The sequence below is a fragment of the Ascidia mentula genome, chromosome 1 (genome assembly GCF_947561715.1).
Source record: "Ascidia mentula chromosome 1, kaAscMent1.1, whole genome shotgun sequence".
NCBI lineage: Eukaryota > Metazoa > Chordata > Ascidiacea > Phlebobranchia > Ascidiidae > Ascidia > Ascidia mentula.
Window position 1 is genome coordinate 6,238,656 of NC_138566.1, and position 14,746 is coordinate 6,253,401.

At 36.6% G+C, this 14,746-nt stretch overlaps 3 protein-coding genes across 4 annotated transcripts; all 3 read left to right on the forward strand.

Annotated features, from left to right (window-relative positions):
• The first annotated feature begins 120 nt into the window (after nt 1–120).
• On the forward strand, nt 121–4,163 carry LOC145898935 (cytochrome P450 2B19-like). The gene is made up of 9 exons (XM_082987652.1): nt 121–411; nt 475–617; nt 1,004–1,106; nt 1,194–1,303; nt 1,500–1,618; nt 2,593–2,714; nt 2,891–3,035; nt 3,163–3,326; nt 3,849–4,163. Exons 1-9 carry the CDS (start codon nt 121–123, stop codon nt 4,161–4,163), a joined length of 1,512 nt encoding a protein of 503 aa, XP_082843778.1.
• Nucleotides 4,164–5,652: 1,489 nt separating this feature from the next.
• Nucleotides 5,653–9,904, forward strand: LOC145907960 (cytochrome P450 2D27-like). The gene is made up of 9 exons (XM_082995111.1): nt 5,653–5,833; nt 5,906–6,048; nt 6,630–6,732; nt 6,990–7,099; nt 7,241–7,359; nt 7,973–8,094; nt 8,740–8,884; nt 9,032–9,195; nt 9,481–9,904. The coding sequence occupies exons 1-9, from the start codon at nt 5,771–5,773 to the stop codon at nt 9,793–9,795; spliced, it is 1,284 nt and encodes a 427-aa protein (XP_082851237.1). The 5' UTR covers nt 5,653–5,770; the 3' UTR covers nt 9,796–9,904.
• A 440-nt stretch (nt 9,905–10,344) lies between these two features.
• Nucleotides 10,345–14,635, forward strand: LOC145908908 (cytochrome P450 2B5-like). Of its 2 annotated transcripts, none has more exons than XM_082996230.1 (9): nt 10,345–10,651; nt 10,724–10,866; nt 11,453–11,546; nt 11,820–11,929; nt 12,105–12,223; nt 12,904–13,025; nt 13,166–13,310; nt 13,441–13,604; nt 13,877–14,635. In XM_082996230.1, the coding sequence occupies exons 1-9, from the start codon at nt 10,358–10,360 to the stop codon at nt 14,186–14,188; spliced, it is 1,503 nt and encodes a 500-aa protein (XP_082852356.1). In that variant the 5' UTR covers nt 10,345–10,357; the 3' UTR covers nt 14,189–14,635. The 2 variants fall into 2 exon arrangements, with proteins under 2 accessions (XP_082852356.1, XP_082852363.1); XM_082996237.1 differs by having other exon boundaries at nt 13,863–13,971.
• Nucleotides 14,636–14,746: the final 111 nt, after the last annotated feature.

The following is a 14,746-nucleotide window of genomic DNA, read 5'->3' on the forward strand; positions in this document are numbered from 1 at the left end:
TTTAGAATTATAGCTGCAAAAGTGACAATGGTTTTAACACAATTATTTATATAGGTTAGACACTTTATCTTGACAAAGAAGATAATGGAAAGTTTTCAATAACCTAAATAAAAAGCAAGCATGATTAAAGAGGCCTTCTTTGCACTGAACAAACTGCTGTCCAGTTTCACGTTATGGAATATTTTATGCGTTTTTGTTACGCTTCTGTGCATTTACTGGTGGCGCAAACCGCACAGTAGATTTCCACCGGGGCCTAGAGGTATTCCGTTGCTTGGCAACATACCGTTTCTTGGTCCAAATCCAAGTAAAACAATCAAGAAATGGAGTTTAGAGAAATACGGCCCAGTGATGTCTGTGAGAATGGGAAGAAGTGACTTGGTTTTCTTGAACACATTTGATGCAGTTAATTTAGTGAGTTAGTAAGATGTTGACCAGTCTGACATTTACATCATTCACATACCTTGTTGCTTGCAGGCTTTGGTCAAACAGAATGCTTCATATTCGGACCGACCTCCAAATGAACTGCTCCGTATGAATGGAAATCACGGCATCGTGCCCAAACGATACGACGAGTCTTTCAAAATTCAGAAGCATTTTGGGCTTAAGTTTTTACGGGAGTAGGTTCAATTTTTTTCATTTAATCTGCCCATACCTAAATCTTGTCTGCCCGTGTCTCGTTAAATATGCCCTAGTCTAATAAATTAAATATGCCCGGCAAAATGCTAGTGAACTAAATTTGGAATACTCTTATCTTATTCTCTGAAAGTGAATAACTGTTTTTTCTGAGTTATCTAAACGGCTGAGCTTGGTCAAAACATCATTCATAATATTTTTTTTAACTTGACTTATTTAAATTAAAAAAATTGTATTTTTTTGATAAATTTAATATCCAATACAGCAAGATATGTCTTATTGCTTAAACAGAACTACAAGCTAAAAAGCAATGGCGAGTGATATTAAATCTACCTTGTAAATATGCTAATGGTTAGTCGTTGATTTTTAGAAAAGGATTGGCTGGGAAACGAATGGAAGAAGTTGTAAACGAGGAAGGGGACAACTTCGTGAAGTTCCTTCGTCAGTTTGAAGGCAAACCAGTTAATTTAAAGGTGCATTGTATGGAAATGTGACAATTTTACTATTATTCAAACTTAGTTTTGTTATTTTCACATTTTCATTTTTTTTTTTCATTTTAGAATTACTTCTACTGGCTCACGTTGAATGTGATATCTCAAGTTGCGTTGGGAAAACGTCACGATTATGGGGATCCTGATTTTCTGGAACTTTTCAACATTATGGCCACTTTGTAAGTTAGAAATTCGTCAAACTGTGCAAAAAGTATAGGGCTTGCAAGTTACAAAACCATTATCCAGCATTGTTTAATACCACATTGTGTGTAATATTAAATGAGGTTGTTGGTCATTCACATATAATTCATTAAATTAATAAAAATTAATAAACACTACAGATGTCAATGAGCCTTTGACGATTTTTCGTTCCAGCTTCAATCCTCGAGATGCAAAGAAGATCGCTTTAATTAATCTCTTCCCCTTTCTTTCACACTTTCCAGTGTTTTCCGGTGTTCTACATCGTTTGGAAAGTCGTCTTATCATAATACTGGGTAAGGAAAACTGTAACTGTTTTTTTTCTTCTCTAGTCCTGTTAATTGCGAAGGTTCCAAGCTGCTGTCATATAAAGTCGTATCGTGTATTAATCCAAAATGATACTTTTGCTTTTAAACAACTTAGTTTTCGTGGTTTTGGTACGACGGTAGTATAAGGTACAGATATGCTTGTTTAGACATATTGGCAAAAAATATAAACTAAAAAGGTTTACACCAAATTGTTAATACTTCTTACCCACTTACTTTAGCAAAAGAGATTTTGGATATTTAGTGCAACGCTTTTAAATGATCTTCTTTCGCCCCGTTGGGTCTATTCGGGTCAGTTTTTGCCCATTGAAAAACAATGGTAATATTTGATATGAAATGTGGAGCCAATAATATGAATTGTGTATAAGCTGCAGACAGATGGCCACCGTTTCGACCTAAAAGGTCTCATCAGTGCAGCTGGTGTGACTATCAGACGACTTAGCTGACCAAACGGCCAAGCAAAGACTTCCACCTTGTGGTGACTATAGTCAGCCCGTTTGGTCACCAAAATTCGTCTGATAGTCACTCCAGCTGCACTGATGAGACCTTTTAGGTCGAAACGGTGGCCATCTGTCTGCAGCTTATACACAATTCAATGGTAGTATTGCCTGCACGTAAATTTTACAGATGAAACATGACAGGTCGTAAAACTGGCAAGTCTGCAACTCGCTTAACACCTTTAGCTGTATTGTCAAATACAATTTTGTTACATGAATCTTCAACAAACAAATAAATTTAACTCTTTCATCAAGGAACTGTCGATGCTTCTTTAACGAAACATATGTTCACATAGTAAATTGCGTTGGCAGATGTTATTTTTTGCGATTTTTTGTTTGTTGTTTCACTTTGTGTTCGGTTTACGTCAAAATTCGGTTGAATCGTCGGACTTTGGTTGCATTTTAATCTCCTGCCTACGATTTATATGTGGATTATATATATCGCAGACGCCATGCAGAAATACGTGGACGAACACAAACAAAGTTTTGATCCAAACAACATCAACGATTTTATCGACGCTTTCATTTACGAGCAGAAGTTCAGAAAAATTCAAAAGGAATCTTTTACAGTACGAAAAATTTGAAACCGTTGCTTGCCCAAGAAATATAAACGCTACAATGAAGGCTACAAACAATTTTTGATAGCTTTTCCAAACTGCAACAAACCCTCAACGATGTTTGATTGAAAATACTAAATTTCCCGTTACATCAAAACGTACTTCAGAAATAATGACTCCATTTTTAGGACGAACAGCTTCGGACTTATTGCCAAAACTTTTTCTTTGCTGGTTCGGAGACGACGAGCTCAACACTGTCTTGGTTATTTGTCTTTCTCCTCAACTACCCCGAATATCACAAGATTGTGGAGGAAGAAATTGAAGACTGCATTGGTAGGTTTGTTTTGCGATAATAAGACTACAGAAAAATTTTACAAAATAGGATTTGGAACAGTTTTTCCTAAAATAACTGAACAGAGCTCCGTGAGCGCAGCAAAAACTTTGCACCTATTTTTAACAGGAACAGCAGGGATGCCAATGATGTCACACAGGGAAAGAATGCCGGTAACCTGTGCTTTCATACAAGAGGTTATGAGAATTAGAACCCTGGCCCCAATGGCCGTTCCCCACATGACTTCAGAAACAACTGAATTGATGGGATATATCATACCGAAAGGAACGAAGGTATAAAAGTGTTTTGGCATCATATATTTACGTTGTGAGGACGTGCAGGATAAGAAAAATCGTATATCCGCAACCTTATATTTTAACGTAAGTCCATGTAGCATTGACGTAAAACTTTGTGTCCACGCTTCTAGTTTTAGAATACATACTTCGCTTTTTATTGAAGCATCTTCAGTTCTTGATGCTTTAATAAAAAGCGAAACATGCATTCTAAAACTAGAAGCGTGGACACAAAGTTGTTCTAGTAACATTTAAAATTGAATTGAAGGTTAACTTGTGAAAACTTATATAACCAGAAACTTATTTCTGAGTGGAGGGATATAATAGCCCTAAAATCGTTTTCATCTGTAAACCTGCGACGATCATGTGGAGTAATTAAATAAAATAAACACGAAACAAATTTGGACGATGCTGTAGAGCTGAAGAAATGTCATGGTGGTAACTCCACCTACATTTGATAGTGGACGAAGCAAGATGTAAAATAAAAAGAATTGTATGTCTAACTTTGGTTACATTTTGCAGATAATGCCAAACTTGGCCGGAGTCCATATGGACCCTGTGGATTGGCCACAACCTGAAGTGTTTAATCCAAGACGCCACATTGATGAAACCGGCAAGTTTGTTCCAACCAAGAAGATTATTCCTTTCAGTGTTGGAAGTCGTTTCTGCCTCGGAGAAAGTCTGGCTAGGGTCGAGATCTTTGTATTTTTCGTCAAGTTGATCCAAAACTTTCACATTCGTTCTGCGGAAAGTCTTCCACCTCCAATGGACCAGGAAATTGTTGCCACCATTGTCCAACCTAGAAAGTGTGAAGTAATGCTTGAAGACAAACAATAACCAACAAATTAACAATGTAATTTTTATAACACGTCCTCTGTCGATTCGATTGTAATTTTGCTGGTCGGTGTAGTCTGCGTCACAAAAACGTTAGTGACTTTGGTACGACGATAGTAGGATACAAATATGCTTATTCACGCAAATGGCAAAAAGTTAACAGTTATCAGACTTTGCGTAAATTACTGTAAAAATGTGTGCGTTGCAGTACAAGATTTTCTTGATTAATATGAAAAAAGTTGTTTTATGATGTTTAAGTTTTTTTTGCGTTTAAGAACTGGCTGTTGACTATTAGCGGGATGTTTTGCATGCTTCGCTTGACCTCTTAATCGACTTAAAATAATGCGGAGAATCAAGAATCATACGTGATAAATTGAAACTGAACCACTATAAATTTGAACACTAAAAACAGGGTGTATCTTCTTGTAAAATGCGTTTGTTGACTTACAAGACTTTCATTAGTCACCAGCTGCATTAAGAAGAACTGGTAGAATAAACCAGAGTAGCGAAATACACCATATTTTTGTTTACAGGTTATAAATGGCGGTCTTTAATTTCCAGGATGGCCTAATGTTTGTGTATCAATCTCTACATGAGTAATATAGGACGATAACCTTAAAAACAAGTTTTAAACCCCATATCAGTCCAAATTCTCTTCACTGACCGTAATGGGAACGCACGATTTGCACAAGGCCTAAAGAGCAAAATGGTCTACCATGGCAAGGGAGGACGTCTGCAAATGCCAACCAATTGACAAATATTTGTTTTGACGAAATCTGCGGACAGTGCACATTCGTCTCATGTGTTACGACTCGACCTACACAAGTTATCATGTCACGTCTGCTGGCTGCGGTTAACCTATAAGTGTATTGCGGTTAACCTATAAGTCGCTTACACCGGTTGTGTATTTTCTGTGGTACACTTATTTATATTCAAGCAGCCCACAGTTTAATGCTAAATGGAAATATGAATTAGCTGTACCATATTTTGCAATTGGTTCAGTTTGCAAATCACCATATAATGTTTGACAAGTGGCAAATTATAAACTAAGGAAGTAATACAAGATAGGCTGCAGATGCTGTAGGCAAAACATAATGAAGCGGTTGGACCAAAAAAAGGGCGATCAATATAATATATAGAGGTTTATGATCTTTATTGCAAAAGCAACTTGACCTGCAAAAGTAATACGCTTAGATCTACTTTTAATTGAGAAAAACTGTGTTTATATTCGTTTTACAAGAGTCTTTGTCAAGAGAGTGAGCTGCAGAAGTGCTATTGCTTTTTAACGTAAGTATTTATATTGTTTAGACTTTCAACTTCTGCAAGCTTTGCTTCAGAGAATAGTGGAGAGATTTCAATAACCTAAATTAAAAGTAAGCATGATTGAAGAGGCCTTAGCATTTGTACTGAACAAACTGCTGTCTGTTTTCACGTTCTGGAATATCTTGTGCGTTTTTGTTACGCTTCTGTGCATTTACTGGTGGCGCAAACCGCACAGTAGATTTCCACCGGGGCCTAGAGGCATTCCGTTGCTTGGCAACATACCCTTTCTCGGTCCAAATCCAAGTAAAACAATCAAGAAATGGAGTTTAGAGAGATACGGCCCAGTGATGTCTGTGAGAATGGGAAGAAGTGACTTGGTTTTCTTGAACACATTTGATGCAGTTAATTCGGTAATTTGTATAACGTTTAACAATCTCACAGCAACATAATTCAAATACTTTGTTTAACGATGCTGCTTGCAGGCTTTAGTCAAACAGAATGCCTTGTACTCGGACCGACCGCCAAATAGGTTGTTTCGCATGAATGGAAGTCACGGCATCCCGCGAAGTCGATACGACGAGTCTTTCAAAATTCAGAAGCAATTTGGGCTAAGGTTTTTACGGGAGTAAGTTGAGTAACAAGCCTTTGTTTTTTGTTTAAATGCTGCCCTAACAGGGTTTTGTTGAATAAGTCTCCATGGCCTTATTCCATAGAATTTCTGTATGCAAAGACAAAATACACGTGAGTCACTGGTTTCAAACATTATCTTTTTCTGCATTTGTAAATGACAGTTGCTGCTTTTTGCGTTCTCTGTATGGCTAAGCTTAATTCGAAACTTCCTGTTCGAATTGGTTATCATGAAGAAATAACTACAATAGTTTCTTAATAGCTTAACAAAAGGACAATGCAGCAACAATATGCAAATACATAACACATAATCACCCATGTCCAACACAGTTTCGCCTTGAAATTATTGGTATTTATTTATTCATTTATAAAAAAGAAAGAAATCGAAGGTTCAGTATTGTTTTTTACAAAGTTAAATCAAATTTACAGTAAGATACATTTTCACAATGAAACAACACTACTGGTTAAAAAGCAACAACTTGGCATATATTTAGAGACTTAGGATAAACAAATATGCCGTTGTTGCATCAAATAACCTACCTGCTTTATCTGCTTATAGACCGTCGTTACTTTTTTTAGAAAAGGAATGGGTGGAAAACGAATGGAAGAAGTTGTAAATGAGGAAGGCGACAACTTTGTGAAGTTCCTTCGTCAGTTTGAAGGCAAACCAGTTAATTTAAAGGTACATTGATTTAAAATGGTAAAATTGTATTCGTATTCAATTTCCCATATTTAAAGTATTTAAAGACATGTTGTTATAATGTATTTAAACATATCTACCCGGGTGAATTATAAACGGCGATTTTCCACTTACGCGAAGTAAAACCTTAGGGAAAGTTCATCCTTGTAAATTGGTTGCAAATGTTTGCAAACACCATTGTTTTAGTTTTCACACTAGCAAAATGCTGTATAGCGTCCGATAAAAGATTGTATTTTCAGAAATACTTCCATTGGCTCACATTGAACGTCATATCTCAAGTTGCACTGGGGAAACGTCACGATTATGGGGATCCCGATTTTCTGGAACTTTTCAACGTTATGGCCAGTTTGTAAGTTAGAAAAGAGTTTGTCGAAATGTGCAAAAAGTATAGCCCTGCAAGTAGAAAGCTGCCACTTTATAATTTATTTCATCAACAAACAAGAAATGAACACTATGATATCAATGAGCCATAGTCTATTATTCGTTCCAGCTTCAATCCTCAAGATGCAAAACAGATCAGTCTGATAAGTCTGTTCCCCTTTCTGTCACACTTTCCAGTGTTTTCCGCTGCCATTCGTCGTTTGGAAGGCCGTCTGTCCAAAATTCTAGGTAAAATTTTTTTAAGCTTGTTCTTTGCCAGCAAGTTTATGGATGGCCATGATAGGTTGTATCGCGTGTTATTCCCAACTGCTCAGTTTGCTGTGAAACATTTTGGTAGTTCCTGGTTTGTGTAAAGAAAATAGCAAAATAAAGGATTAAAAAAAGTTTAAAACCAAATGGTAAATTCTTCCGACACGCTATCTTCAGCAAAAATACCTTTGTTTTTATATCATTGCACCCAGCTTTTGTCAAACTAAAACGCTTTCACACCGTTATTTTTCATCGGATAAGTCTGATCAGGGCTGTAAACGTTGACTAGCGACACTTTTGCCCGCTCTCTCTACCTGCACAGTTGACACCAGATAGGCAGAGAGGAACAGTGGCACTGTGTGCAGCTCAGTGAAATTTATTTGTTTTTTAGACAAATAAAAATAACTACATAATCAACAAAGGAAATCAATTTAAAACCTGACGATAAAAAAAAAATTGCAAACAATTTGCTTCAGAACGAAGTTTCGAATTTTGTTGACAACAATTTTTTTGTCGGATCAATTGATTGAACTTTCGTTCTTTAATTGTATTTTGGGCGTCAACAGATATAAGTAGATTATATGTATTGCAGACACCATGCAGAAATACGTGGACGAACACAAACGGAATTTTGATCCAAACAACATCAACGATTTTATCGATGCTTTCATTTACGAGCAGAAGTTCAGAAAAATTCAAAAGGAATCTTTTACAGTACGAAAAAATGAGACCGTTGTTTACGAAAGAGACTACCACGAATACTAATGTAACGCTGTTTGAAACTACATACACATTTTACTAAATGAAAAAAGGTTACGGTATAGTAGTTGTTTGAATACTAAACCATTCATGATAAAGAACTTTAGCAGCCAAATGACAGGATAATAAGGAAACCGAGTTCTGCGATTTGTTAGCATGTAGGGTGCAAATTATCAACCCGTAAACACGACGATTGTTTCACCTCCCGCCTCACTCTGAACAAAACGATGCAGCTTTGAATGTAATAAAAAACATAGAATCATCCTGAAACTTTCAAACATGAATCGTTGTGAACTTTCTGTGACGAACTTTACGCGGGATATTTTTGTTTTGATTTCAAAACTGCTTAAATTCCTCTATATAAGTTGTTTAAAAACTCAAAAACCAACCTTTCTGTTGTTCAACACATATTGTTTCTGTCATTTCAGTAGAAGATTTTTCGAACGAGCAACCACGAATTTGATTCCAAAAATTTGTTTTTATTACCACAGAACTGTCGCAATCCCACAATAGATTGAGTTAAAATTTTTTGAAGTTGGCGTTGAATCAAAATGAACTTTCGAGTAAATGATCCCATAATTAAGGTTTAGAATTTTTTAGGACGAACAGCTTCGGACTTATTGCCAAAACTTTTTCTTTGCTGGTTCGGAGACGACGAGCTCAACATTGTCATGGTTTTTTGTCTTTCTCCTCAACTACCCCGAATATCACAAGATGGTGGAGGAAGAAATTGAAGACTGTATTGGTAGGTATCAGAACAATTGACTTTTGCACGAAAGTTTTGCAAACATCAACGTATAATGTTTGGGCGGTACTTTATTTAATCAAAATCTTACCTTGCTTAATAGAAGTACATGAAAGTGTCACAAACTTTCCACTTGCGTTTTAAAAGGAGCTGGAGGTGTGCCAATGATGTCCCACAGAGAGAAAATGCCTTTAACTTGCGCTTTCATACAAGAGGTAATGAGAATTAGAACCCTTGCCCCACTGAGCCTTGCCCATATGACTTCAGAAACAACTGAATTGATGGGATACATCATACCTAAAGGAACAGAGGTATTGAGGTGTTATGGCATCATATATTTACGTTGCGAGGACGTGTAGGATAAAAATTAAGGTAAATCCAGAATATATGTCTGTCCTTTAAACAGAGATCCATGTAGCAATGGGGTTATGAGTAACGCTCAAAACTATTTGTGTAATGAAATTAAAATAATAATTTTTCAGAGATTGTAATAGTTATGCAGGAAAAAATCGCGATTGTGTAAAGTTGAGGATATGTGCTGGTATAAAATGTAAATATATCAAAAAAATGTATTGTATCTTGGTTACGTTTCACAGATAATGCCAAACTTGACTGGAGTCCATATGGACCCTGTGGATTGGCCACAACCTGAAGTGTTTAATCCAAGACGCCACATTGATGAAACCGGCAAGTTCGTTCAATCCAAGAAGATTATTCCTTTCAGTGTTGGAAGTCGTTTCTGCCTTGGAGAAAGTCTAGCTAGGGTCGAGATTTTTGTGTTTTTCGTCAAGTTGATCCAGAATTTTCACATTCGTTCTGCGGAAAGTCTTCCACCTCCAATAGACCAGGAAATTGTTACAATTACTGTCCAACCTACAAAGTGCGTAGTAATACTTGAAGCCAAACAATAATTTATTTAAAACTTACTCAACCTAAATGTTAGTTTTATTTGATTGTGCTGAACAAAACGACCAACTCGCGACTTACATGCTTTGCAACTTACATCTATTGTCATTAATTACCTGTAAATACAATGTAATTTTTCGTCGTTAAACTATCTGATCAACTCTTGCTTGATTACTGAAGCGTGTCAGTTAACTGCTTCACGGAAAAGTTCAATTTACAATATCTGTACATTTTTTGTGGTACGTTTCAGTCAGAATTATATTCAGTGCCTTTTGGATAAATGGATTTGTTATTTCCCACTTTACATTCAAAGCAGTTTGGGGATTAACACGAGCTGCTTCAACTTTTCTGACCGCAATCCTCAGTTCGCTGCGTGGCTTCAACTGAAATGCTACCAACTGAAGCGATGCAAGCAAAGTCAAAAGCAGCTGACGCAGGCAAAAAACTTCAGTGACCTGAACAGTTTGGTCGTGCAGTGTTATTTTAATGTTTGAGTTTTAAACTTCTGTACGCAATCGCAAACTTATGTTGAGAGGAAATTTTTGACAGCCCAAATAAGTAGTAACCATGATTAAAGAGGCCTTAGCATTTGTACTTAGCAAACTGCTGTCCAGTTTCACGTTCTGGAATATTTTGTGCGTTTTTGTTACGCTTCTGTGCATTTACTGGTGGCGCAAACCGCACAGTAGATTTCCACCGGGGCCTAGAGGTATTCCGTTGCTTGGCAACATACCCTTTCTCGGTCCAAATCCAAGTAAAACAATCAAGAAATGGAGTTTAGAGAAATACGGCCCAGTGATGTCTGTGAGAATGGGAAGAAGTGATTTGGTTTTCTTGAACACATTTGATGCAGTTAATTCGGTAATTTGTATAACGTTTAACAATCTCGCAGCAACATAATTCAAATACTTTGTTTATCGGTGCTGCTTGCAGGCTTTAGTCAAACAGAATGCTTTGTATTCGGATCGACCGCCAATTAGGTTGTTTCGCATGAATGGAAATCACGGAATCGTGCCCAGGCGATACGACGACTCTTACAAAGTCCAGAAGTATTTTGGGCTTAAATTTTTTCGGGAGTAAGTTGAATTTTATTGAAAACAAACTTGCGCTTTACACATAAAATGGACAAAATGTAAGGTGTGTGCATGGTTGCACAGTCTGAGCTATTCTCTATATGTAATACAAAATTTTTTAGAAATCGCCTAAAATTTTGTTGAGATTAGTATGCAAATAGGGATTTTTGGCAATCAATACAAACTGTACGCAGTTGCAAAAATATTCACATTGATAACAGGACTTCACAAAACCCCAATTGTTCACATATATAAAATGACAGCGCAGCAATGTTTTATGCAAACACGGGTTGCCTGGTAAAGTTGTGTGCTTGCGCACCAGCGTATCTTAACCACAATAGACCATCAATACCGCTGAGTTCCCGTAGCTCAGTCAGCGAAGCGTTGGGCAAGGTAGCATTTTTTCCAATCTTAACATAATGATATATATTAAAAAGCCTAATAATTTGAAAAGCTGTTTCTCAACTTTCAGTTATGTTTTTATGTTAAACAGAACAGCAAGTGAAAAGGTAACGACCAACGAATAGCAGATGTGGCGTTACTGCATCTACCTTGTTAATGTGTTGTTGAACATCAGTTTTTTTTTTAGAAAAGGCAAACGTATAGAAGAAGTTGTAAATGAGGAAGGGGACAACTTCGTGAAGTTCCTTCGTCAGTTTAAAGGCAAACCAGTTAATTTAAAGGTGTAGTATATAATAGCGTGGCGTGTGAACACATATTCGTATTTCATCGTCAATATCTTACAACCTAAAACCATTGCCGTGCGTTCCATTCAGGCGTGAACTTTTGCATGTTATGTAAAAGTTTTTTATCCAAACGTTTGCTTAGTTGTTCTATAAACAAACATAGAGGCGCATATTGGATATCATTATTTATCCACTCCACGTCCCGAAAGGAGATGTAACTACTTTCTCTGAAAATGTTATGAAGCATTCGATTAAAGATTGCATTTCCAGAATTACTTCTACTGGCTGACGTTGAATGTCATATCTCAAGTTGCGCTGGGGAAACGTCACGATTATGGGGATCCAGATTTTCTGGAACTTTTCAACATCGTTAATAGCTTGTGAGTTATAAAACTGTTTGTAATGTGTACAAAAGGCTGATAAAACTACGCAAACACGGTTCTGCATACCCTCCTTGCCATTTGTAACAGTTTAACTGCAACTTAGTTCATAAATAAAAGATATAAAATAAACAAAAGTGAAGACACTCCTTTATCAACTAATTTTTCGTTCCAGCTTCAATCCTCGAGATGCAAAGAAGATCGCTTTAATTAATCTGTTCCCCTTTCTTTCACACTTTCCAGTGTTCTCCGATGCAGTACATCGTTTGGAAGGTCGTCTCACCAACATACTAGGTGAGTTACTTGTGCCTACAGTAATTTTACCTGCCATGTAGATGGCAAATACTGTTTGAACAGCAACTATTTATATTGTGTAAGCTGCAGACAGATGGCCACTGTTTTGACCTAAAAGGTCTCATCAGTGCAGCTGGTGTGATTTTCAGACGACTTTGCTGACCAAACGGCCAAGCAAAGACTTCCACTTTGTGGTGACTATACAATCACCGTCATCCGTTGGGCACCAAACTATAGGTGCAACCTTACGGAGAAAACAAGGTGGAAACACTACGGCCAAGCAAAGCTCAACCAGTAGTGCCGTCAGGCCCCGTGTCACAAAAATTCATATTATTGGCTCCACTTTGCTTTTCTTATAACTATTTATATGTCTGGCAAAAAATATTTACCGAAACTTTTTTAAAACGACGTGGCGAATATTCCCGTCCACGATTCCTATGCGAATGTATCTCATTATAACGTGTCCAGTTTTTGTGTGAAAATAGAGCGCTCTGAAACCATCATGATGATTAAAAGTGTGTTTCAAGAAACATGAACATAAGAATAAATTTGGTAATGGTTGATAATTATGCGATTAAAAAGTTGCTTATTTTTGTGATTGGTTAATGTGATAAATCTATTGATTGCCTCAATTGTACTTGTGAGTGTCAAAAGATTTATATGTATGCAATTTATTCCAGAAACTATGCAGAAATACGTGGACGAACACAAACGATATTTTGATCCAAACAACATCAACGATTTCATCGACGCTTTCATTTACGAGCAGAAGTTCAGAAAAATTCAAAAGGAATCTTTTACAGTACAGACATTTTATAGTTATTGTTTTTGGCTACTAAGATCCCAGCCAAAAAAATATTTAATCCATGGGTTACGGTATAACGTAAACGTTGCTGCACAGCTAAAGCTTTAAAAAAGCCCAACAAAACTTCCTCTTTATAGGACACACAGCTTCGAATTTATTGTCAAAACATTTTTCTTGCGGGTGCGGAAACGACGAGCTCAACATTGTCATGGTTTTTTGTCTTTCTTCTCAACTACCCCGAATATCACAAGATGGTGGAGAAAGAAATTGAAGACTGTATTGGTGGGTTTGCTGTACTATATTTTGATTGAAACAAAATAGCTTTAAAACAGATTTCTTCCGAAATAATTTTGCGACATTAAGTTTTTTGGTTCAGCTTAGTGATAGAAACTTTCCATGTACTTTTAAACAGGAACAGCGGGTGTGCCAATGATGTCCCACAGAGAGATAATGCCGGTAACTTGCGCTTTCATACACGAGGTTATGAGAATTAGAACCGTTGCCCCATTTGCCGTTCCCCACATGACTTCAGAAACAACTGAATTGATGGGATATATCATACCGAAAGGAACAAAGGTACAGCATAACTTTGACATGGCCCATTTATGCTGTGATTACCTACATGGCCCATGGATGGGACGCTCATATTGACCGAATTACAGTGACGATTGTAAAGATTACGTTAAAAAAATGTGCGTTTATGTAAAGCAAAACATATAGTAGCTGAGAATTTTAAAGATACGAAAATGCCATTGTATCAATTCCATCTTTCTTTTGCTGGGAGAAAATATAAGCTCTACAATTTATTGAACAAAGTATATTGCATTTCTTAAGATTGGATTTCACAGATAATGCCCAACTTGGACGGAGTCCATATGGACCCTGTGGATTGGCCACAACCTGAATTGTTTAATCCAAGACGCCACATTGATGAAACCGGCAAGTTCGTTCAATCCAAGAAGAGCATTCTTTTCGGCGTCGGAAGTCGTTTTTGCCTCGGAGAAAGTCTAGCTAGGGTCGAGATTTTTGTGTTTTTCGTCAAGTTGATTCAGAATTTTCACATTCGTTCTGCGGAAAATCTTCCACCGCCAACAGAAAAGGAAATTTTTTCGATTACCGTCGAACCGATAAAATGCGAAGTCATACTTGAAGCCAAATAATAAGTGATAAAAAATACCTTACTTCAAAAAATTATTAAACCGTTTTGTTTGCTTTTCGTGGTAATTGGTATAACTTCGTTCATATAATGTATGAATCAGCAATCGAAAATCGCGCTTTAAAAGCTTTGCTATATATTAAATAGATAAAAAACAATTTATTTTTTTAAATTTACAATACCTGCCAATGGAAAACTGATAAAAATTTTGTTAAATTGTTGTCTTATTGACAAACATAATTGGTCAGTTTTTGATGGTTGACCAAGAGCCAGGCTAAGAGCCTCTGATTGATGTCTGCTGATTTACTGGTCTAGAAATATCGATTTCGCTTGCGTATTGTTGACATCACCAGTTTCTTATTTAAATCGTTTTGTATTGTTTGTTTATACATGACCTTTGGTTTTTTTCTTAAACAAATCAAGTATAAATTTTCGTGTTTCAAATCTATGACTTCGGGCGTTCGTAAAGAAAACTGCAATAAAAATACATCAGAACAATCTGTCACAATTTTCTACCTTGCTCAATGCAACAAATGAGAAAAGATAACAATTGGTAGAAAAT